This window comes from Ursus americanus, chromosome 22 (genome assembly GCF_024610735.1).
Source record: "Ursus americanus isolate L20-20 chromosome 22, mUrsAme1.1.p, whole genome shotgun sequence".
Classification (NCBI taxonomy): Eukaryota; Metazoa; Chordata; class Mammalia; order Carnivora; family Ursidae; genus Ursus; species Ursus americanus.
Genome location: NC_142148.1, coordinates 26,594,371 through 26,615,793, shown reverse-complemented (window position 1 = coordinate 26,615,793; position 21,423 = coordinate 26,594,371). Strand labels below are relative to the sequence as shown.

At 52.1% G+C, this 21,423-nt stretch overlaps 2 protein-coding genes across 2 annotated transcripts; both read right to left on the bottom strand.

Annotated features, from left to right (window-relative positions):
• Nucleotides 1-4,147: 4,147 nt before the first annotated feature.
• LOC148108050 (large ribosomal subunit protein eL37-like) lies at nt 4,148-4,527 on the bottom strand. Its single transcript, XM_087853949.1, has 2 exons — nt 4,506-4,527; nt 4,148-4,389 (listed from the first exon to the last, which is right to left on the bottom strand). Exons 1-2 carry the CDS (start codon nt 4,525-4,527, stop codon nt 4,148-4,150), a joined length of 264 nt encoding a protein of 87 aa, XP_087710075.1.
• A 4,234-nt stretch (nt 4,528-8,761) lies between these two features.
• Nucleotides 8,762-16,045, bottom strand: NRSN2 (neurensin 2). Its single transcript, XM_045810173.2, has 3 exons — nt 16,008-16,045; nt 12,560-12,754; nt 8,762-10,435 (listed from the first exon to the last, which is right to left on the bottom strand). The coding sequence occupies exons 2-3, from the start codon at nt 12,743-12,745 to the stop codon at nt 10,010-10,012; spliced, it is 612 nt and encodes a 203-aa protein (XP_045666129.1). The 5' UTR covers nt 12,746-12,754; nt 16,008-16,045; the 3' UTR covers nt 8,762-10,009.
• Between the last annotated feature and the right edge of the window lie 5,378 nt (nt 16,046-21,423).

Sequence of the window (21,423 nt, the reverse complement as noted above, 5' to 3'; positions counted from 1 at the left end):
CCTTGTACAAGCCAAATTTATCCTGCCTCGGGGCCTTCGTCCTTGTTCCATCTGCCTGGAACTTTCCACATCTTCCCAGCTTCCTCTTCCTCCTCCTCCTTCAGGTCTCGGGTCAAATGTCACCTCCTCAGAGAGGCTCTCCCTAACCACTCATGAAGCATCGTGCCCACCCCAGTACCCGCGGCCTGTCTCTACTCCATAGTCCTGTCTTAATGTATTCACAGCACCTACCAAGGTTTGAAATGATCTCACTTATGTATTAAATTGTTTATTGTCCGTCCTCCTAACCCTACCAGAAAGGAAGAACCAGGAGGGCAGCAAAGCCTCATCCTTCTGTCTAGCACAGAGCCAGGTCCCTACTCGGCGTTCAATGAACTGTCAAAAGAATGAATGTAAAGTGCTCAGCACAATGCCTGACATAATAAAAGCTCAGAATTGCTGGGTATTTTTACTATGTAAGTGCAAATGGCTGTCATTATTTATGGGGAATACACAGCTTTGCTCAACAATTCTTATAGCAAGTATTTATTTGATCTTGTGTGATGAAGAGTCATGGGAGAAACAGAAATATGAGACCCAGTGCCTGCTGTTGAGGAAGAGACAGGGTCACCTGGAAGACAAAGACTTTGGGAAAATAACAAGACTATTGAGATCATGACTCATTGCATTTCTCTAACAAGACTGGAAGTGGCTCTCACCACTCCATTTTTTTTAGATTAGAAGCCAGGGCTCAGAGGGTGGACATGCCTAACGTCACCCACCTGGTCTGAAGCAGTCAGCACAGTGCCTGTGCCCACAGTGGGGACTCAGCGGCCAAGGGCATCACACATCTGCCGGACTTCCCAGAGGCACTTCCAGCGCTCGCAATGCAGGACATGTGTCTGGGCCCCCAGGCAAAGGCCGGGGCTGCTGTGTTCCTCACAGCTCAGGGCTCCTGGTGGAGAGGTCTATGCGAGGGGCCCAGGAGTCTGTCTGCTGGGAGGTCTTTACCCCTGAGCTCCAGGGTCTGGTCTGAGGGTGGCCTTTGTCCTATGATTGGAAGGGGTCAGGTGGAGGCCTGGGAGGAACGAGGCCAGGCTTGTGCTCACAGGACACCCGTAGATACCAGGCTCTACGGGCACTTGTGTGCACATGCATACACACACACACACACACACACACACACACACACACACACACACCTCTTGCATACTCTTGTCCCCACAGACACACAGAAGACTGCTCTCACTGGCTGGGTCCTCCCAGTTCCCCCATCCGACTGCAGTCATTTGAGCGCTCTGAGCTTGGCAACAGCAGGCTCAGTCCACCCTGTCCACCCAGCACCCACAGTGCCCAGCCCAGGGCAGGCCCTCAAGAGCTGGGAGAAGATAAATCCCCTCCCTTCCTCTTTCCATCTTATATTTATTACTCCCTCCTGTTCGCCATCCCCCCTTCCTGCAGGGCCTCCAGGATCAGGAAATGGTGAGGCCCTGACCCCTCCCTCTGCACTCCCCCCTTCCCTCACACAGCAAGCATCTGCTGCGTGTGCATTAAATGCCACAGCCTGGCAGCTGTCCCCCTGCCAAACCCGGCCAGCGGGCCAACCCGGGCAAACACCCGGTGGACATCCTGTTTCCCTCCCTCCCTCTCCCTGCCTTGACCGCACGTCCGGCGCCAGATGCTTATGAAATCCCATGGGTTCTTCCAATACCAGGTTCCTGGTGGCCTGGTGCCCAGGGTTTGGCTTTGAGTCATGCACTTTGGGGCTTGGCAAGGCTGGGACAGGAAGCTCACAGCCCTTGGTGATGCCAATCCAGGCTGAGACTTGAAGCGGGGCTGGAGTCACGGGTCTCACCACCACTCAGGCCAGGGGAGCACACCTGGGAACAGACCATGGGGATGTGGCCTGTAACAGGACAGGATGTGTCCAAGGTCACAGGGAATGTCACTGTGAAAATCCAACCCTGGTACTGTTCACTTTCGAACACGTCTGCCCAGTGGTGGAGCTAGACACCACTGCCCAATATTACAGGACAGGGTTGAATCTCAGCCATTCACCCGCTGTGGGACCTTGGGCAGCCACTACACTTCTCTGAGCCTTATCTTTGCTTACCCGTAGCAGATGCTCAGTAAATGTAATGGCAGAAAAAATCACTAACAGTGTAAGTGCAAACACACACTGAGTGTATCAGCATGTCTACACACATACTGTTGTAGTAATTTACACACCTGTTGGTGTGCACATGAGCGGATACTGGTACGTGTAATATGCTTATTCAAGGGCTCGTGTGGGGGTCCACCAAATTCGTATATAGACACGTGTGTCTGTGAGGTCATTTGCACTGATTACTTTTTCCCAATCATGTACCCCATTCTCAGGGTGGTTTTCCAGAAGATTTTCTGAGCACTTGTCATAGGCAGGATTAACCAATGTGTTTATCTGGGTAAACAGGACGCCTGGGTGTCTACCCGATACCCGCATACTTGCCTGTGGCTGCGTCCCCTGCTGAGGGGTTGTGAGTACGACCTCATCCCGTCTCAGGTTGATCAGTTGGCAGAATCGGGGGGATGGGGGTCATTTCTGCATCCGTAGATGCCAGAGTTACGGGGCTCTCTGGACCTGGGCTGTTTGGGCTCAGATGTCACGTGAGTAGCCTTGGGCAGGAGGCTCACACGCTGTGCTCAGTTTCCTTTACTGTGAGGTGGAGATAGTGGTCACCACGTCATGATGGTATGAGGACAAAGAGAGTTCGTTTCTGTGAAGTGCTGAGGACACAGCACGGCAGGGACAAGTGCTGTACGTGTTGGTCTCTGAATGTGCCTCGACCGTCCTCTGTGAAATGACATAACCTGGTCCTTCCGCCGCAGCCATGACTCTGATATAGTGCCGTTGTCCGTGTGCAGGGCCATCCTTCCCCTCCACGGTGACGGAGGGCAGGACGGCCTCGGAGTCGGCCATGATGATGACCTGGGCGTCGCCTGCTAACCTGAACCTCAGATCTCTCCTCTGGCAGAACCATTTACCGGCACTCCTACGTGTGTAGCTCATCGCTCTTGAATCTCTCTCAAGAGAGTGGCCTTCTTGTTGGCCCTATTTGAGAGGCAGAGAAACAGACCCAGAGGGGTTAGGGATCTCCTGAGCTCACGCAGTGACTTGAACCCTGGCAGGCTGCCCCCTCTCAGCCTGCTCTCAGCTTAGGACGAGGGGTCAGGGCGGGAATGGCGCCGGGCGCCGGCCTCATGGCGGCCTCTCCCACGGCACCTCCCACTAACACCTTCCCCATCTCCAGCAATTCTGCTTCGCTTCTCTGTCTCGCCCTGGGGCATCTCAGCTCCCTGCCCTGGCACAGCACCCCCAGAGGCCAGGCCGTTGGGGGTGAGGTGGAGGAGCTCCTCTGAATGGGCCCCTGGGTCCGTCACCTCCGCCCCTGGGTCAGTAGGGATGGCGAGGGGACCCAAGGCTCAACAGGAAGGAGGGGCAGCCTCGGGCGCTCAGGCTGCGGGAAGGAAAGGGGTGGACAGAAGGTGAGCCTCCCCGCCCCAAGCCCGTCGGCCCGCCTCCCTCCCCCAGGTCCCCCCACCTCAGACAGGAGGGAACGCAGGCTGAAGGAAACGCAGCTTCCGTCTGAGGCCGGGGAAGCGGTCACCGGTCAACCGGCTGAGCTGCCACCACCCCGAAGGCACACCAGAGGGCACCCGAGGCCGCTACGGGCTCTGCGTCTATGCCGTTCAAGCCCCCCCACCCAGGGCCCCTGCCCCCCCCCCCCCCCAGTGCCCCTGGGGTCTCCGGGAGCCGCCGAGGCCCAAGGCCTCGTGTATTCGGCTGTTGCGGTCAGGTTGGGTGATGGCGTCGTCCAAATCTTCCCTTGCTGGTACCCGTGCTGATTCTGTCCCCTTGTTTCCTCCTTGACTGAGAGCGTTACAACCCGCCCCGCAGCCTGGAACCTCCCAGGGACGTCGCTGGGGCCGCTGTAGGGCTCCTCTCACTCCCTCGTTTCCTGGTCCGACCTTTGTTTTTCTCAGATGGGAGGGTGACCCTGATTCCTGTTACTCCCTCTTGACAAGAACAATTGTATTATTATCTTTTTTTAATTTAAAAAATAATTTTATTTTTTATTTTTATTTTATTTCATCTTATTTTAAACCAGAACATGTATTGTGTGACTCATCATCGACGTCCTTCAGATGGACTGGAGGCTACCACAGGGGCCCTCCTGGGCTGAGGTGTTGTTCCTTCACAGAATCCAGGCCTGAATCTGTGGTAGATAATTTTTAGATGCCTCATGCGCCCAGTCCCAGTGGTAGTTTGTCTTTTAACCTCGGCACCCTGGTTATACCTTCTCTTCTGCTCGGCAGGATAGCCACATTTGCCCCAGGTCGACTTCTGAAGGTGGTAGGCCTGGGAGCCACGCGGGCGTCTTATTTCGACGCTTTCCAAATGAATGACGCCCCCTTCATCGTCGTCTCCCTTCGGGGCCCGCGACCAAAGAGCTAAAAAATAACTTTAGATTTATAGAAGAGTCCAGAGACTTTACAGAGAGTTCCCATATACCCTCAGCCCTGTCTGCTCACTGTCCTCCAATCAGTGACAGTTTCCTGGTCTTTCCTTGTCTTTTGTGACCTTGGCACTTTGGAAGAGTGCTGGTCAGGTATTCTGGAGCGTGTGTTCACTTGGGCTTTCCGAAGGCCAGGCTGAAGTTATGGAAGTTGGGGGGAAGACCGCCACAGGGTGAAGTGTGCTTCTCATCGCATCACTTCAGGGGGCCGTGGGACCTCAAGACTTGTTACCGGGATGCCAACCTGATCGTTTGGTTCAGGGGGCACCTTGACAGCTTTTTCCATGGTCAGGTCTCCGTTTGTCCCCTTTCCACATTCTAGCTGTCAGAAGCTAAGTCCGGCTCACACTCCAGGGGAGGGGAACCAAGCTTTGGCCCCTGGGGGGGAGGGCATCAGAGGACGTGTGGACGCATGTTAAAGCCACCCTGGAAATGATATGTGTTCGTGGGGGAGATCGTTGGAGACCACGCGAATATCCCTTTTCACCTTAAAGTTTCACCCACTAATCTGAGTGTTCATAGGTGGGTTTGGCCTGCAGCAATTAGTACTGTGGTGTGCTGGGGGCGACTTTTCTAATTCTCTCCATACTCTATTAACTGGAATTCTCCTGTAAGGAAGATTTGTCCCTTCTCCCTCCTTCACTAAATGTATTTGGTCAATAATATATACATTTTTCTACATTTTATTTCATTTTTTAAAATATTTTATTTATTTATTTGAGGGGAGCAGCAAAGAGGGAGAGTGAGAGGGAAACGTAGGCTCCCCGCTGAGCAGACATGGGGCTTGATTTCAGGACCCCGAGATCATGACCTGAGCTGAAGGCAGTTGCTTAAGCGACTGAGCCCCCCAGGTGCCACCTGTTTTTTACATTTAAGTTAATTATTTTTAAAAGTGTAACACATTTTACATGGTTCAAAATTCAGCATGGGTGAAAGAGTATGTGGTGCCAATCTCCCTTCCCATCCTCCCCCCGCTCCCCCCCATCCCCAGGCTCCTCCCCAGAGGTGACCAAAGTCAGTAGCGAGTTTATGCTTGTAGTATAAGCAATGTCCATAAATAGTCTTCTTTTTCCACAAAGGGTTTAAAAGTGTTCATAGGTGTTCTGCACCCTACACCTTCTTTTTTTTTTTTTTTTTTTTTTACAATTTTATTTATTTGTTTGAGAGAGAGACAGAGCATGAGTCGTGGGAGGGGCAGAGGGAGCGAGAGAAGCAGACTTCCCGCTGAGCAGGGAGCCCAACATGGGGCTGGAGGCCAGGACCCCAAGATCGCGACCTGAAGCAACCCTATGCCTTTTCATCTAACAATGTAACTTGGAGATCAGTTCAGATCAGTACATCAAGATGTTCTCATTCTTCAGCGTAGTGTCAGTGTATAAATGTGCCAGGTTTATTAGCTAGTTCCCTACTAGTGAACATGTAGGTTGTTTCCAAATGTTTTCTCTTATAAACAATACTGAGGTGTTCCTACATGTGGAATTTAACCTATGGATATACCGCACAAGAGGGAGGGACCAAAGGGCACGTGTATTTTCCATTTTGATATTGCTGAACTGCCTTTCTTGGAGTCTGCCCCAGTTTACACCCCGTGTTAGTTTCCTGGGGCTGCTGTACATAGTACCACCAACTACATGGCTTAAAACAATAAAAATGTATTGTGTCACAGTTGAGGAGGCTGAAGTCTGAAATCAAGGAGTTGGCAAGGCCAGCCTCCCTTTGCTGTCTTTAGGGAAGAAGACTTTTTTTGCTTCCTCTAGCTTCTGGTGGTTACAGACAGCCGTTGGCATTCCTGGGCTTAGAGATACATCACTCCAGGCTCTGCCTCGTCTTCTCTTGGCTCTGTGTGTCTGGCATGTTCAAATCTCCCTTTCCCTTTCTTATTAGGACCGGTTATTGGATTAGGGCCCATCTTAATCCAATAGGAACTCGTCTTAACTTTATTATATCTGCAAAGACCCTATTTCCAAATAAAGTCACATTCACAGACTCCAGGTGGACATGAACTTCGGGGAAACAGTATTGAACCCAGTACACATCCCCATTAGCAAAGTATGACAGTGAAACAGCCCCCTTTAACATTTTTTAAGGATTCACGAGACAGTTGGCGTTGGTGGGAATGAACTTTGGTTACTGGATTTTGATTCTCTGGGAAGAGATACTCTGTGGGGATGGGGCTTTGTGGGGGCCTGGGATTTATTGGGGTTACAAACCAGGGTTGGCTTCCTCCATGGCAGCTGGGAAGGAAAGCTAATGTGACACAGATATGCTGGGGTGGAGGCCTACCTCCATTTCCGGGGCCATTTTGTCAGTGTGAAATTCCATCCGTGGTCCTGTCCGGCTGTGAGCACCAACTCAGAGTGTCCAGGTCAGAGGTCATACACCGCCTCTCATGAGTTGAAGCTGTCCCTGGGAAGGTTTCCTCTTGCTCAGTGCTTAGTCAAGTGTTGAAACAGATACCAATGTTTAAAAAATGGATACATCTCATGGCAAATTTGAATTCTAACTTCTCTGGGGGAAGAGAAAAGGTCTGTTCACGTTGTCTGACACTTCCACAGGGCAACAAACATTCCTAAACAGGTTTATTGGCATTTGATATCGTCTCCCCAGCTCTGGGCCTTCAGACCAAGGGACAGTGCAACGCAGTGGTGCAGGCTGTGGGCTCAGGAGCTGGACTGCCTCCACTTGAACCCCAGCTCTGCCCCTTGCTACCTGTGCGTCCTCGGGCAAGCTGCTCAATGTTCCCAAGCCTCAGGGTCCTTATCTAGAACCCTATGATTGATTTATTCAACTCATTTCTATCGAGCATCTACTCTGTGCCAGACATTTTCTAGGCACTTGGGATATGTCAGTAAACGAAGTGAGCAAGGGTTCTCATTCTTGCAGAGATCCTACTGTGGCAGGGGTAGACAGGTAACAACGCTAATATAACAGGTAAGTTTTATAGTATACTGAAAGGCGATAAAAACCAAACTCCAAAGTGCACAGGGAATTTGGGGGGGGGGGTGCATTTTAAAACAGGCTGCTCAGGGAAGGCCTTGCTGGAAAGGGGGGCAATTGTGCAAACCTGAAGGAGTGAGGGGCGTGGCCAGGTGGTGAGCCAGGGGAAGTGTACCAACAGAGGGAACAGCTATGCAAAGGCCTGAGGCAGGAGCTGGCCTTGATTTTGGAGAACAGCCAGGAGGCCGGTCTCAGGGGAGAGGAGACAGGGAGATAGTCGAGGTCATGGGGAAAAGAGGGAGATGGGAGGGTCAGTAAATCATGTAAGGCCTTACAGGCACTGAGGATTTTCGTTTTACTGTGTGAGGTGGGAGCCATGGGAGGTTCTGAGCAGAGAAGGGCACGACTTCACTTTGGTTATACCCGGATCTGCCTGGATCTGCGAAGATTAGACTTGGGGGGGGGGCGTGGGGAGCACAGAAGGGGAAAGCCAGGAGACCAGGCAGAAGCTGGTGTGAAATCTAAGTGAGAGGAGATGGAGACTCAGGCCAGGGAGAAGCTGTGAGGACGGGGAGAAGTGGCTGGATCAGGCTCTATTTGCGAGGTTGGCTATCCCCTGGTTTGGATTCGGAGGGTGAGGAAAGACAGGAGCCAAGGATGGCTCCAAGGGTCTGGCTAGAGCCAGCAGGGAGCGAGAGCTGCCCCCCTCTAAGGAGTGGGTGGCCCTGCAGGGGCGGGTCTGGAGGAGAGGGTTGACAGGAACAGTTGAGCCGGGACTCGACATGTGGGTGAACACAGCTGGAAATACAAACCTGCCTTCTGGGAGCCTGATTTGGGAATAATAGTTCTCACCTCATAGATTGTGGTGAGGGTAAATGAATGAATTTGTGTCTGTAAAGCACTGAGAACAGCGCCTGGCCTCTGGTAAGCGCTCATAGGGGTTAGCTGTTCACGTTGCCCTGGAAAAGATCCCAGCTTTGGCTTCGGCTCCCTCTCCCAGAACTCTGGGCTTCACGTCCCTCTCAGGGATGGGGGCGGTAGGTTGTCAAGATGGTGGAGAAATTTCCTTCCCACCAAGTTAGCATTTAAACCCACCCTTGGGCCATTTCTCTGACCACTAGTTAACTCATCTGTAAAATGAAGATAATAGCCCCCTTTCTCAGAGTTATCGTGAGGAGCTGATGAGAAATAGTGGATTTAAGCGCCCAGCACAAGGGAGGAGCTCCTAACAGTCTTTTTTTCCTCTCCACCCATGCCCCATGGTCAGGGAGAAAAGAAGCAAAGTCATATCCGTCCCAGCTGTTTATTGAAAGGGAAAGTAAGATGGAAGGGGTGCCAGATGGGGAAGGGGCGTGGGGCACAAGGGCAGCAGTGCCTGCCTGGTGGGGGAAAACGGAGGACCCTCCCAAGAGACCCCTCCAAGCTGGAGGTGCGACCGAGGGGGGCGGGGCGAGGGTGGGGGGGGGGGTGGGTCCATCGGCTCCTCTCTCCAGCTGTCTTGGAGCTCCCCCTAGTGGTAAGAGTGGAGATGATGCGTCCGACTGGGGAGCCCGCAGGATGGAGGTGCTGGTGCCCCCAGCAGGACTTGTGGGCGATGGTTTCTAAGTGAGTGGATTTTGAGGGGCAAAGACATCCCAGTTCTCCTGCCCCTTGGCTCTTAGAGACCATTTAAATGCATGTTCAAATTATCTTCTGAGCTCCCTAGGACCATCAGGCCTCCAACCAGGCTCTCTGGACCAACTGTCTCCCACCCTTGGAGGTCCCCTGGAAGCCAGGAAAGTGTCCGACAGGTCCCTGTTCCATCTGGAGGACAAGAGCTGGCCCAGGAGAAGGCAGAGGATGTGGGTCCAAATTCCTGCGGGCTGCCAGCCTCCCTCAGCCACCTCATCTGTACACTAGGCTAATGAGAGCCCGTGATGGGCTGGACTGAGGGGCTCTGATGCCAACACGCACAGAGAAGACATTCTGCAGGAGGTGCCTGTTTTCGCACCATCCTGGAAGGGAAGTCCCAGTGAGCGTTTTTGACCCATCCTCAGGCATCTTGGAGCAGCTGACGGAGGAAGGGTCAGGGGATGAGAAAGACTCCACTACCCCTCCCCCCACTTTGTCTATGGAGAGTAATCCTTATTTGTGGGAAGAATAGCAAAGTCATGGAACTCCAGAATGAGATCCAAACCCCTCATAGTACGGAGACAGGAACTGATGGTCTGAAAGGAAAAGGGGCTCACCCGGGGCTGCACGGAGTAGACCCCTTCTGCTCCTGAAGGCTCTTGGGAAGGAGAGGTGGGTGAGAAGGTTTGGGAGGACTTGGGGAAAGTAGGCATCGTGGATGAGTCGGGGCCCAACCCCTGGGAAGGGGCACTAGGATTTGAGCTCCAGACTCTCTCGACCTAGAGTTGGGAATTCTGGGGGCATAGGTGGAAGGGCCCCTGCTTTAGGGGAGAAGCTTGGGAGACGATTGGAAGGCCGGGTGTGGTGGGACAGAGGACTGGCCCAGAGCCAGGAGGTCTGGTTCCTCCTCTGGCCTTGTGGGCAGCTCAGGAGCCCCGCTTGGGCTGGATGGTCTGCACAGAGGACTGCCCGAAGGGGCTGGCAGGGGGTGAAAACCAACACTGGCCGTTGGCATCACGGAAGATGGGGGACAGCTGCTGCTCTGGCTCGTCCCCGAAGATCTCCACGTGGCCATCAGCTTCGGTGTCCAAGGGTTCTGCCTTGGTGTCCTGGCTCAGCCAGCCAGTCATGGCCCAGAACAGGCAAATGGCCAGCAGGATCCCAGCCGCCATGCAGAGCGCTGTGCCTGCCAAGCGGCAGATGCTCAGAGCCCGGTTGTAGTCGGCTGCCCGATGATCCAACACCAGGAACTCCCCCTCTCCGATGCCCTCCAGCTTGGGGGGCACTGCATAGCCGGTGGTCAGGGCTGCCACACCCAGCAGCAGAAGCAGGGTCCCTGAAGACAGACTGATCTGGAGAGAAGCAGACAGACTAGGAGGTAGCTAGGGTCAGCCTGACTGGTGATCCCAACTGGACCTAAAGGTAATGCCTTAGTCTAACCTTAAGGGATGGGAATCACAGGGGAGTCACAGAACACGCCCTCTAGGACCTAACTGATGAGGGGCACAAACTGTCATGTTCTATTTGGACTCTTGAGGCCCCCAGATCAATGTCCTTTCCAATAACCACTTAGCAGTAGGTTTTTCCTGTCTACCTTGAGTTTCCCTCCATCATTATTTGGGTCCCCTCTCATCTCTCTGTCGTGTCTGCCCTCTATCTCTCAGTCGGGATAACTCCTACACATCCCTCAGATCTCATCTCAAACCTCACCTCCTCAGGGAAGCCTTCCAGGATGCCCCTGGCCTGGGTCAGGTCCCCTGCTTTGCATTTGTACAAGCACTGTGCACATCTGTGCTTCAGTGCACTCCCCTTGGTGCACGCTTGAACAAGTACTTTCATTACTAGGTAAGTGACGTCTGCCTGCCCCAATGGAATGAGAGCTGGAGAGCTGGGAGAACAGACACTGAATGTTTTGGGTCACTGGGTGTCTTCCTAGCACGGCGCTGGTACAGAGCAGTAGCTGAGTGATGTTTGCAGAATGACTAAATGAACCACAGCTAGGAGCTCCTAGAGGATGGGGACCACATCTTAAATTCTCTGTCCTCAAGAGCCTAACACATTGCTTGGCAATTAGAAGAGGCTCAAAGTTTTAAAATACATACTCACTTCCTCCTGGGAGTCTTCCCTGATCACCCCAGTATCTGAGAGCATTTCCTCTCCTGGCACCCTCTGATCATTTGGCCTGAAGTTGTGCATTCACTCTACATATCTTGGCACTTTGCCTCCCACTAGAGTGAAGCCCTTTGAGAGGAGAGGGGTAGGACCCTCTGCCTCAGTCTCCTTACAGGATTTAGCAAAGAGCTATGCCCATTGTAGGGACTCAGCTTACCGCCACCTCCACCCCTTTCCCTTCACTCTGCGGCCTGACTGACCACTCTCCCTGCTGTTAGAGACACTGACTGCCAACTGTACCCCAGTATATCATTATGAAGCCACAGTAGTAAGGTTTAACTGAGATGAACCCCACTTCCTGACAGTCAGTGTATACTATCCCTCCGGCCATGGTAATTAGTTCAAAGACGGAAAATGATCCAACCAGAGCCAATGCAATGCTTGATAGGACTTCTGGAAACGGAAAGCAGTGCCTCTTTTCCGAAGGAAATACCGGAGGAAATTCTGATTTCCTGTGGATGGTGCGGAGTGACACGTGGAGGGTCAGCAGGGTAGCAGCTACTTGGGGAACATGTGAGTAGGTCCTGAAGCTAAAGGGGCCACAAGGGTGGGGGCACCATGGGGAGCCTGAGGACTAAGAGAAATCTCGAACTACTGGATTGAACTTTGCCTGAACTTGCTCAACCTCTGGTCTTTTCAATAAAATGAGCGACATTTTCCCTTTACTGATTAAACCCATGTGAGATTTTGTGGGGTTTTTTAAAAGATTTTCTTTTTAGGTAATCTCCATACCTATACCCGGTGTGGGGCTCAAACCTACAACCTTGAGATCAAGAGTCACATGTTCCACCAACAAGCCAGCAAGGTGCCCCAAATGTGTATGGTTTTGAATGACTTATCAACAGTAGCCATTTTCCAATTTTTTTTTTTTAAGTAGGCTGTGCGGCTTGAACTCAGGACCCTGAAATCAAGAGTCGCATGCTCTACCAGCTGAGTCAGCCGGGTGCCCCCTAATTCGGTTTTTGTTGCTTGCACGTGCAAGACTCCTACCTGCTACACCGTCCCTCTTCTTTCTTTTTTTTTTTTTTTTTTTAAATATTTTATTTATTTATTCGACAGAGATAGGGACAGCCAGCGAGAGAGGGAACACAAGCAGGGGGAGTGGGAGAGAAGAAGCAGGCTCATAGCAGAGGAGCCTGATGTGGGGCTCGATCCCATAACTCCGGGATCACGCCCTGAGCCGAAGGCAGACGCTTAACGACTGCGCCACCCAGGCGCCCCCGTCCCTCTTCTTTCTATCCACTGATCCCATCTCCTCCCTGCAGCCACACGAAATCACAGGAGCTGCTCCTCCTCTGCCTTACCTTCCAGCACAGTGTGGGCCACTGTCGGCGGGAACACAGGACGGGAGGCCCCTCAGGGTCGTCGCTGAGGGCCGTACCGGCGCAGTCTTCATAGAAGAGGTGCAGGTAGGAGCGGACCCCATACCATTTGCCGTCTTCCACATTGGGGCCGCGGCTACAGCTGCAGGAACGGTCACAGCCCAGCATTGCGGATCTCTGTGGGGGGAAGCAGGGTGCAGCGGACAGAGGGAGGGATCCGTGAGACCCTCCCAGGCCCCCTGAGTCTTTGTGCGTCGTCCGCGTTTCCTCCCATTTTAGATAACCCACGCTCATACCACAGCCTGGCCTTCCAGACACGGGTTCGTCTTTCCTTATGTACACTGTGAAGGAGCCGACGCGCAGGAGTGCTAAGGCCAGGGCTTAACAACGGTAGGTGCCAGCAAATGTGCTTGTCTGGTCTGGAGGCCACCCAGGGGCTGGGACTATGGGTTCTGGAGCCTGACTGTCCGGATTGGAATCCCAGATCTACCACTTCCTGGCAGTGTGACCTTAGACAAGTGCTCTCACCTCTCCAAAACTTGGTTTCCTTACCTGGAGAGCAGGGCTAATAATCACACCTGCTTCACACAGTTAGTTACTGTATCGGAGGCCAAGAAATAGTACCAGTTGTCATTACTATTACTGTCATTTCTTCATTATTATTTTTATCCTAAATGTTTCGAGCCCCATATCTGGAGTAAAAGGTTCTTATCCCCATCTCCTCTCAAAATCTTTCCCTCTTTCAGGTACTCTTGGGGGTAACTGTCATGGCTGACACTTGTCCAGTCAGGCCGAGCTCCCAAGGTGCGAGGTTCTAAAATATCCCTCCCCAGGGCTGCCCCTCACAAGGGAACCGCCTCCAAGACTCAAGTCTTCTTGACTCCAAAGGAGGTGAAAGCCAGGGGCCCTCTTAAGCTCGAGGGTGTTTAGATTTCTAGGGAAAGCTATCTAAGAACCCCTCCTTTTTGAATAATACATTTTTATTGAGGTATACTTGACTTATAACATCATATTAGTTTCAGGTGTACGACATAATGATTTGGTATTTGTAATGATCACCATAATAAGTCTAGTTAACATCTGTCACCATACCCAGTTACCAATAAATGTCTTTCCTTGTGAGAGAACTTTTAAGATCTACTCTCTTAGCAACGTTCAAATTTGCAATACTGTATTATTAACTAGTCACCATGCTATACATTATATCCTCGTGACTTATTTATTTTATAACTGGAGTTTGTACCTTTGGCCCCCTTCACACATTTTGCCCTGCCTCTGGCAACCACTAATCTTAAGAATCTGTTTTCACAGATGGAGACACTGAGGACTTGGTAATGGAAAGAACTTGTGTATCTACACACAGATAGCACTGAAACCAAAGTGGGGAACGAGGGGAGGGGTGGGGGCGGGGAGGGAGGTCGTTTGTGTTGGGGAAGGACTGGGCTTCTGGGTCAGCACCCACCCACCCCACCCACCCCACCCCCAGCAGCTTCAAACAAAATAAAACAATGAGCCAGGGCGCATGGGTGGCTCAATCGGTTGAGCTTCTGACTCTTGATTTCAGCTCAGGTCATGACCTCAGAGGTCATGAGCTTGAGCCCCCAACAGGTCAGCATGCAGGGTCTGCTTGAGATTCTCTCTTTCCCTCTCCCTTTCTTTACCCCTCACGGGCTCTCTCTCTCACTAAATACATAAAATCTTAAGAAAAAAAAAAGCAATATGAAGGATAAGACAAATTTCTAGACCTCCCCCCTAATTTCCAATCACATGTGGCTTTCAATTTCCTGCATAGAGAGACTCATCAGCACACACATACACACACAGCACAGACAGGCCATCTATATACACACACAAATCAAACAGAGACATACCACATACACACACACCAGAGACACCAACACGGATACACAAATATGACAGAGACATACCCAGACAGGCACACATGCACCACATAGAGGCATACGCACACAGACACACTTAGCACAGAGAAACAGACACACAGACACACCACACACAAAGATACTCCACGGACAAACACACACACACACACACACAGAGAGAGCGGAAGTGTGTGTTGGGGTGATTCTTGGAGCCCCCACACATCCACACGAGCGCCATAAGGGCTCTTCTTAAAGCCTGTCTATAAATCGCAGTTCTTCACAACCCTCACCCACAGCTCAGGGAAAAAGAGAAGAAAAATATGTATGATATATATATTATATAATATATGTTTTGGACAGAGAATGGAAAAACGCAGAGCCCAAAGACGAAAGAGAAGGAAGAAGACGAGTGGTCCCGCGAGAGAGCAGGGATCTCCCTGGGAGGCGGGTGGGGCGGGGCTCCAAGGGGGTGTGGCCAGTCCGGGAACCGCCCCCGGCCCGGGCGCTCAGGAGGCCCGGGTGGGGAGAATGAATGGGGGCCCGGCGGCAGTCAGAGTCAAAGCAGCAACTATTAATTAAAGACCCTAGGGGAGGGGGCAGGGAAGAGAGGCTCAGGGATTGTTGGTCTGGGTTAGCTCCTTCCCTGCAACTCACTGTCCCTCTCTCCCAAATATACCTAATCACTCAATCTTGCTGGCACTGGAGAAGGAAGGTGACCTTGACGCTGTCTCCCCCTCGGCCTGGCCCCTCCTCCTCCCGTGTTAAGGTTGCAAGAAGGCGGTCTGGCGGTCAGGGGGAGGGAGAGAGAGGATGCTCCGGACACGGCGCGGGTATCCGGGACGTGGGTTGCCATAGGAACCTCTGGGGAGGTGTCCCTAGGCGGGCGGGAGGGAGGAGCTCAGTGTGAAAGGAGCGGGAAGAGGAGGGGGCTCCATGGTCCGAGGGGGGAGACTGCGCAGTATGGCGAGCGGAGGGAGGAGTACGCGGAGGTGACAGGCTCGAGGGCCTGCAGATGGATGGAATCTATTGCCTACACGGCCTCACTCAGTTCTCCTTCCCAGACCCCCAGACCTGGCCACTCCAGTGTCCGGCGCTGCCGGGGCTGGGAGAAGGGGCACCCTCTTGGGGGGCGAGGGCTGCGAAATCGGGCCAATTCCTCCCGCTCTCCACCGCACCACTGTTTCTGACCGGACCACCAGTTCCCTGGTCGAGATTAACTGCATCCTTTCCCCGGGGGGAAACTGAGGCACGGAAAGGTGGGAATAGGTTTTTAGTAAAGAAGTGGGTAGGAGTCTTGTCCTCTGAAGCCTCTTCCCATCCTCTCAGCACTGAGGTATCTCCGCGAGACGGGGCTGGTGAGATCTCTGCCCCCTGCTACTTCTCTGGGACCTCACCTCCCACAGCCCAAGGCACACCAAGGCTTGGGCGCCGCCGTCCTGTCCCAGACTGGACGTGGCGGGGCTGGGGATGAGGGCTGAGGTGGGGTTCCCCGGAACCCGGGAGAAGGCGGGGTGGGGGTCGGGGCGCGCGTGGAGCAGGGCTGAGCTCACCTCTCTGCCTGCTGTCTCCGCCGAGCGGGAGTCAGAACGAGAACGGAGCAGAAGCTGGTTCTGTCGGCGCCTGCGCCGCAGTCGGGGGCGGGGGTGATACAGGGGTGGGAGGGGGGCACCCGCCCGCCCCAAGGGCTGGCTCTGCAGATTGCGGACCCCTGCAGCATGGAGAGCCCCTGTCTCCTTCCAGAGTTCCCTTCTCTCTCTGAGACCCCAGGCCGCTCTTGGAAACCGCATCGCCTCCCCAGAACGCACCCCCTCCTGCAGTCCCTCAAACTCCTGATCCGACTCTCCATCACTCCCTCAGTCTCCCACCCCACTGTCTGAAGACCCTTGCCTTCGCTGAGCCGTCATTTCCACATTGTATCCTCAGCCCCCTCTCTGGTTCTCCATCCCCTTCATGGAGGCCCTAACCATAAATATACAAATGCTATCTTGCGGAGCCCCCAGCTTCTCCACAGACTCCGGTCTCTCTCTCTCTCTCAGCCCTCACCCATGCTGAGCCCCCCTCTCTCTCAGAAGCTCCCTACCTCTTACTGAAATCCTCACCTCTCACTGAGTCCCCCATCCTCTCTCCATTCTCTTTCCCTCTTTGAGCCCCTGACCCTTGCTAAGGATCAGCCCCTCTTACCTTGAGAAGGGAGTTCAGGCTGGGGAGAAGGGGTTGGGAGAGAAGCTTCCTTTCCCCTCTGGAAGGCACAAATGAGTTCACCTGCCTTGTTCTCTCTCCTAACCTACCCCCAGTTCTGCCCTGGGCCGTGTGTGCCTGTGGCCCATCTCTCTGGAGAACCAGCCCTTTCCAGACACCTGTGTCTACTTCATTCCTTGTCATGTGCCCACAGCGTTGGTTTTGTCTCACACTTGCTGTGCGGTCTTAGGAGAGTCACTGCACTGCTCTAAGTTTCCTCAAACACCAAGGCACAAACATGCCTTCATGCCTTGGACATCCATTCTGTCACTCCATGTGCTGGGGGCCGGGGAAACAGAGATGAATAAACTGCAAGATGAGGCCAGATTTTTTCATTCACTATTGTATCCCAGAGCGTCATGTAGTGCCCGGCATTGACAAGGCAGCTCAATCTGTATTTACTGAACATAGACTAGTAATAGTAACAAATATATGATATTTATTATGTGCAAAGAGCTTGTCTAAGTGCTTTACATGTACTACTTACTCATTTAACTGTGTGTGAGAGAGAGACCGAGACAGACAGACAGAGACAGAGAGAGGAAGTCCTAGAGCCCAAAACTAAAGGCCTCGAGCAGTGACAGGTGATGAAGCTGGAGAGGCAGGCACACCTGCGACTGTTCAGGGCCTCATAAGCCAAGGTAAGGAGTTTGCAGTTCAACCTGAGTCGTGGGGACCCATGGAAGCATTGGGAGGAGGGATGTCATCTGAATTGCACACTGAAAAGTTCCCTCCAGCTGCTGATCTCTCAGGAGAACAGGATAGAATGCTCCAGAGTGGCAGCAGAGAGATCAGTGAGGAGCCTCCCTATCAGAGATGACTGTGTCTTGGCCTCATGGGCTTGCCGAGAAATGAACGGATCCAAGAGGTGTTAGGGGGTAAAATGAACTACAGGAATAGCAGAAGATTGGAAACACCTGTGCTAGTTTTAAAACCATGGCAACACATTCTTCAGCACTTCTGTGCAGAGGTGAGATCTAGGTACCCTTTCTTTGTATCTTGCGTGAGCTGTGGACAGCATGGGGCAAGTGATACTCTGATTTCCAAGGCTAGGACATAAAAGGACGTGCACTTTGGTGACCCGAGGAGCCATGGAAGAAGTTTCTCTACCTGGAGGCTGCCATGCTGGGGGGAAGCCCAAAACACATGGAGATCCCAGCTGAGTGTGGCCTTTGAGTCATCCCAGTTCAGGCATCAGATGAGTGAAGAAGCAACCAGATGATTCCAGTCCAGAACTGTTTGTTTTGGGGTTTTTTTTTAAGATTTTATTTATTTATTCGACAGAGATAGAGACAGCCAGCGAGAGAGGGAACACAAGCAGGGGGAGTGGGAGAGGAAGAAGCAGGCTCATAGAGGAGGAGCCTGATGTGGGGCTCGATCCCATAACGCCGGGATCACGCCCTGAGCCGAAGGCAGAGGCTTAACCGCTGTGCCACCCAGGCGCCCCTCCAGTCCAGAACTGTTTGAATCAATTTCAGCTCTGATGATGATGGGAGAGGGGATGGATGAGGTTCCAGAGGAGAAGGAAAGGGATGAGGTCAAGTGTAGAGGAGGGATGGGCTTTGAGCCAGCACGGGAAGGATCCAGTATCCTCTGAGACCCCGGGGAAAGAGGGAGGGTAGCCACTGAGAAGAGATACAATGTGGTGTTTATTAAAGTTGAACTCTGCATTAAACAGATGCAGGTTTGAATCTTGGTTCTGCCACTCGCTGCTTGCATGATTTAACTGCTCTGAGCCTCCGTTTCCCCGACCATAAAATAGAGATAATATCAGCGGTTGCCTCTCAGAGGGAAACTGTTGTCACTACTACTATCACTGTTGCGTTAGTTTATAGGTAAGCAGGGTAGGGGGTTGAGTGATAAGACATCTGATAAATTGAATGCTCTGGAGAAAAACAAGAAGCATCATCTATTAAGAAAGAGGAAGGTTTTAGGGGTGCCTGGCTGGTTCAGTCAGTGGAGTATGTGACTTTTTTTTTTTTAAAGGTTTTATTTATTTATGTGACAGAGAGACAGCCAGCGAGAGAGGGAACACAGCAGGGGAGTGGGAGAGGATGAAGCAGGCTCCCAGCGGAGGAGCCCGATGTGGGACTCAATCCCGGAACGCCAGGATCACACCCTGAGCCGAAGGCAGACGCTTAACGACTGCGCTACCCAGGCGCCCCGGGGTATGTGACTTTTGATCCTTGGGTTGTGAGTTTGAGCCCCATGTTGGATATAACAATGACTTAAAGTGGAAATTATTTTAAAAAAAGAAAGAGGAAGGTTTTAGTTCAACAGGAGGCTTAAAAAGGGAGGTGAAGCAGACACAAAAGGCCATGTATTGTATGTTTCCATATATATATGAAATAGCCAGAGTCAGAAAACCCATAGAGACAGAAAACAGATTAGTGGTTCCTAGGGGCTGGGGAAAGGGAGGAATGGGAAGTGACAGTTCCACGGGTTTCCTTTTAGAGTGATAGAAATATACTAGAACTAGATAGTGGTGATGGATGCATAACACTGTGAATGTACCCTAACTAATGATAAGTTTTGTTATGTAAATTTTACCACAATCTTTTCAAAGTGTGGTAAAGATTTGGAATAATCAATAATAATGGTGAGCATTTACCATGTGCCCGCATAATTTATCTTCTCAATAACCTAATGAGGTCACTTGTGTGAGGTCACACACCTGAGGTCATTCCGTCACAAGGTGGCAGAATCCGAATTTGTTCTGATGGCTCTGAGGCCATGATCTGTAGAGACAATAGTGTGCATGGCTGTGACTTTCTTTGGCAGTGTCAGGAGAAATGGGAATGAAGAAAGAGGCTGCTAGGACCCCAGCTCCTGGGTGAGGGTTCTCCTGGATCGGTGGGGTGGGCTGGGGGTGGTGAATGAGGATGCAGAGAGCAGACAGAAAACAGATCCCATAACGAACCTCAGGATGGATCCCGGCTCAGGGGGGAAGGGTGCCAAGGCAGCTCAGCAGGAGAGCAGATGGATCTGGAGAAGACGCAGGAATTCCAGGCGGAGGAGCTCAATGAAGTCCAAAAATAGGCAGATGGGAAGAAAGGGAGCCTGAGGTCAGAGTGTGGGATGTTGTAGTTAAAGATTTTAGATGTAGAAGCCTGTAAGAGATGAGAAGGTTTACTAAGCCAGTGCTATCCAGTCGAAGTTTCTGCAAAGATGGGAATGGTCCAGATCCCAGCTGCCTGAACAGGAGCCACTGACCACTTAAGCGTTTGAAATGTGGCTAGTGAGACCAATGAACTGAATTCTAAATTTTATTTCACCTTGATGATTTTATTTACTTATTTATTTTTAAATAGGCTCTACGCCCAACGTGGGTATTGAACTCACGGCCCCAACTCAAGAGTCACGTGTTCTACCCTCTGAGCCATCCAGGCACCCCCTCATCTTAATCACTTTATACTTAAGTTTAAATAGCCACATTCAGTTCGTGGTCGTCATACTGGGCAGTCACGTGTCGGTGGAACAAACCTTGCTGCCAGGGCCCTCCGTTGAGCCCGTCATCTCAAACTCCCATCATGCATCCCCCTCACCTAGTGCTTTGGCCCTGCCCTCTAGTGGTCTCTTCTCGACATTGTAGCCACTCTGATCCTTAGAGCCTGAGTCAGATTCTCAAAGGGGAGTCTCATTCCCCAGTCATAACTCTCTCATGACATCTCATCTTACTCAGGGCAAAAGGAGAAGCCCGCGGTGGATTAAAGATGGCCACAAACTCTGTCACTCTGCCCTTCGGGGGTGGAGTTTATTCCTCCTCAACCTGAGCTGGCCCCGCCACTGCTTCAACCAACCGAACGTGGTGACAGCAACGCTGTGCCTGGTCTGGAGTAGCTTTCGAGAAGACCAGCTTCCTCTCCCCCCCACTCCTGGAACACTCACTTCTGGAAAGGTCCCTCTTGGACTGCAGTCCCCATGCCGAAGAAGCCTGAGCCACAGGGAGAGGCCACATGCTGGTGGTCCGGTTAACAGCTCCAGCCAACCTTCCAGTCCACAGCTAGCGTCAAGCACGGTATGGGGACAGCACGGTGTGAGTCAGTCATCTCGGACATGTCCGCCCACTTGCGCCCCCAGATGGCATCACGTGAGCAGAAGAACTAACCAATCCCGTAAACCCACAGTATCTTTTTTTTTTTTTTTTAAGATTTCATTCATTTATTTGAGAGAGAGCGACCACGAGCAGAGGGAGGGGCAGAGGAAGAAGCAGGCTCCCCCGCAAACCAGGGAGCCCAATGTGGGACTTGATCGCAGGACTCCGGGATCACGACCTAAGCCGAAGACAGACGCCCAACTGACTGAGCCACCCAGGAGCCCAACCCACAGTATCTTGAGAGATAATGAAACAGTGTTAAGCTATTAAGTTGAAAGATGGTTTGGTACCCAGCAATGACTACCCCAAACCAGTTCTGACTAGCACCATGATTGCCCTTCCCCCACAACCTAACTTACCTCCGTGATCTCCTCTTCTTCCGTTCCCTCACTCACCAGCCACACCAGCATCCTTGAATGAACTAAGTGCATCAGGCAAACTCCTGTCTCGAGGCGTCAGAGCCTTTGTACTTGTTTCTCTGTTTCATATCTGCATGGCTAGCTTCTGGCTTTATTCGGATCTCTGCTCATATGTCACCTTGTCAAAGAGGCTTTATTTAAACACTGTGGTAGAGACATAGACTGCTCACCAAATTTCCACGTGCATCACATATATTTCTCAGTCCCCTTGAA

What these genes read in the sequence shown, in the direction of transcription:
- LOC148108050 (XM_087853949.1), bottom strand. Translation starts at nt 4,527, where the DNA reads ATGGGAACTCTCTGTAAAGTCT. An exon ending in GGGAACTCTCTGTAAAGTCT is followed by an intron (nt 4,390 to 4,505) that starts CTGGACTCTTCT and finishes TAAGACGCCCGC; the next exon opens with GTGGCTCCCAGGCCTACCAC.
- NRSN2 (XM_045810173.2), bottom strand. Translation starts at nt 12,745, where the DNA reads ATGCTGGGCTGTGACCGTTCCTGCAGCTGTAGCCGCGGCCCCAATGTG. An exon ending in GGCCCACACTGTGCTGGAAG is followed by an intron (nt 10,436 to 12,559) that starts GTAAGGCAGAGG and finishes GCTTCTCTCCAG; the next exon opens with ATCAGTCTGTCTTCAGGGAC.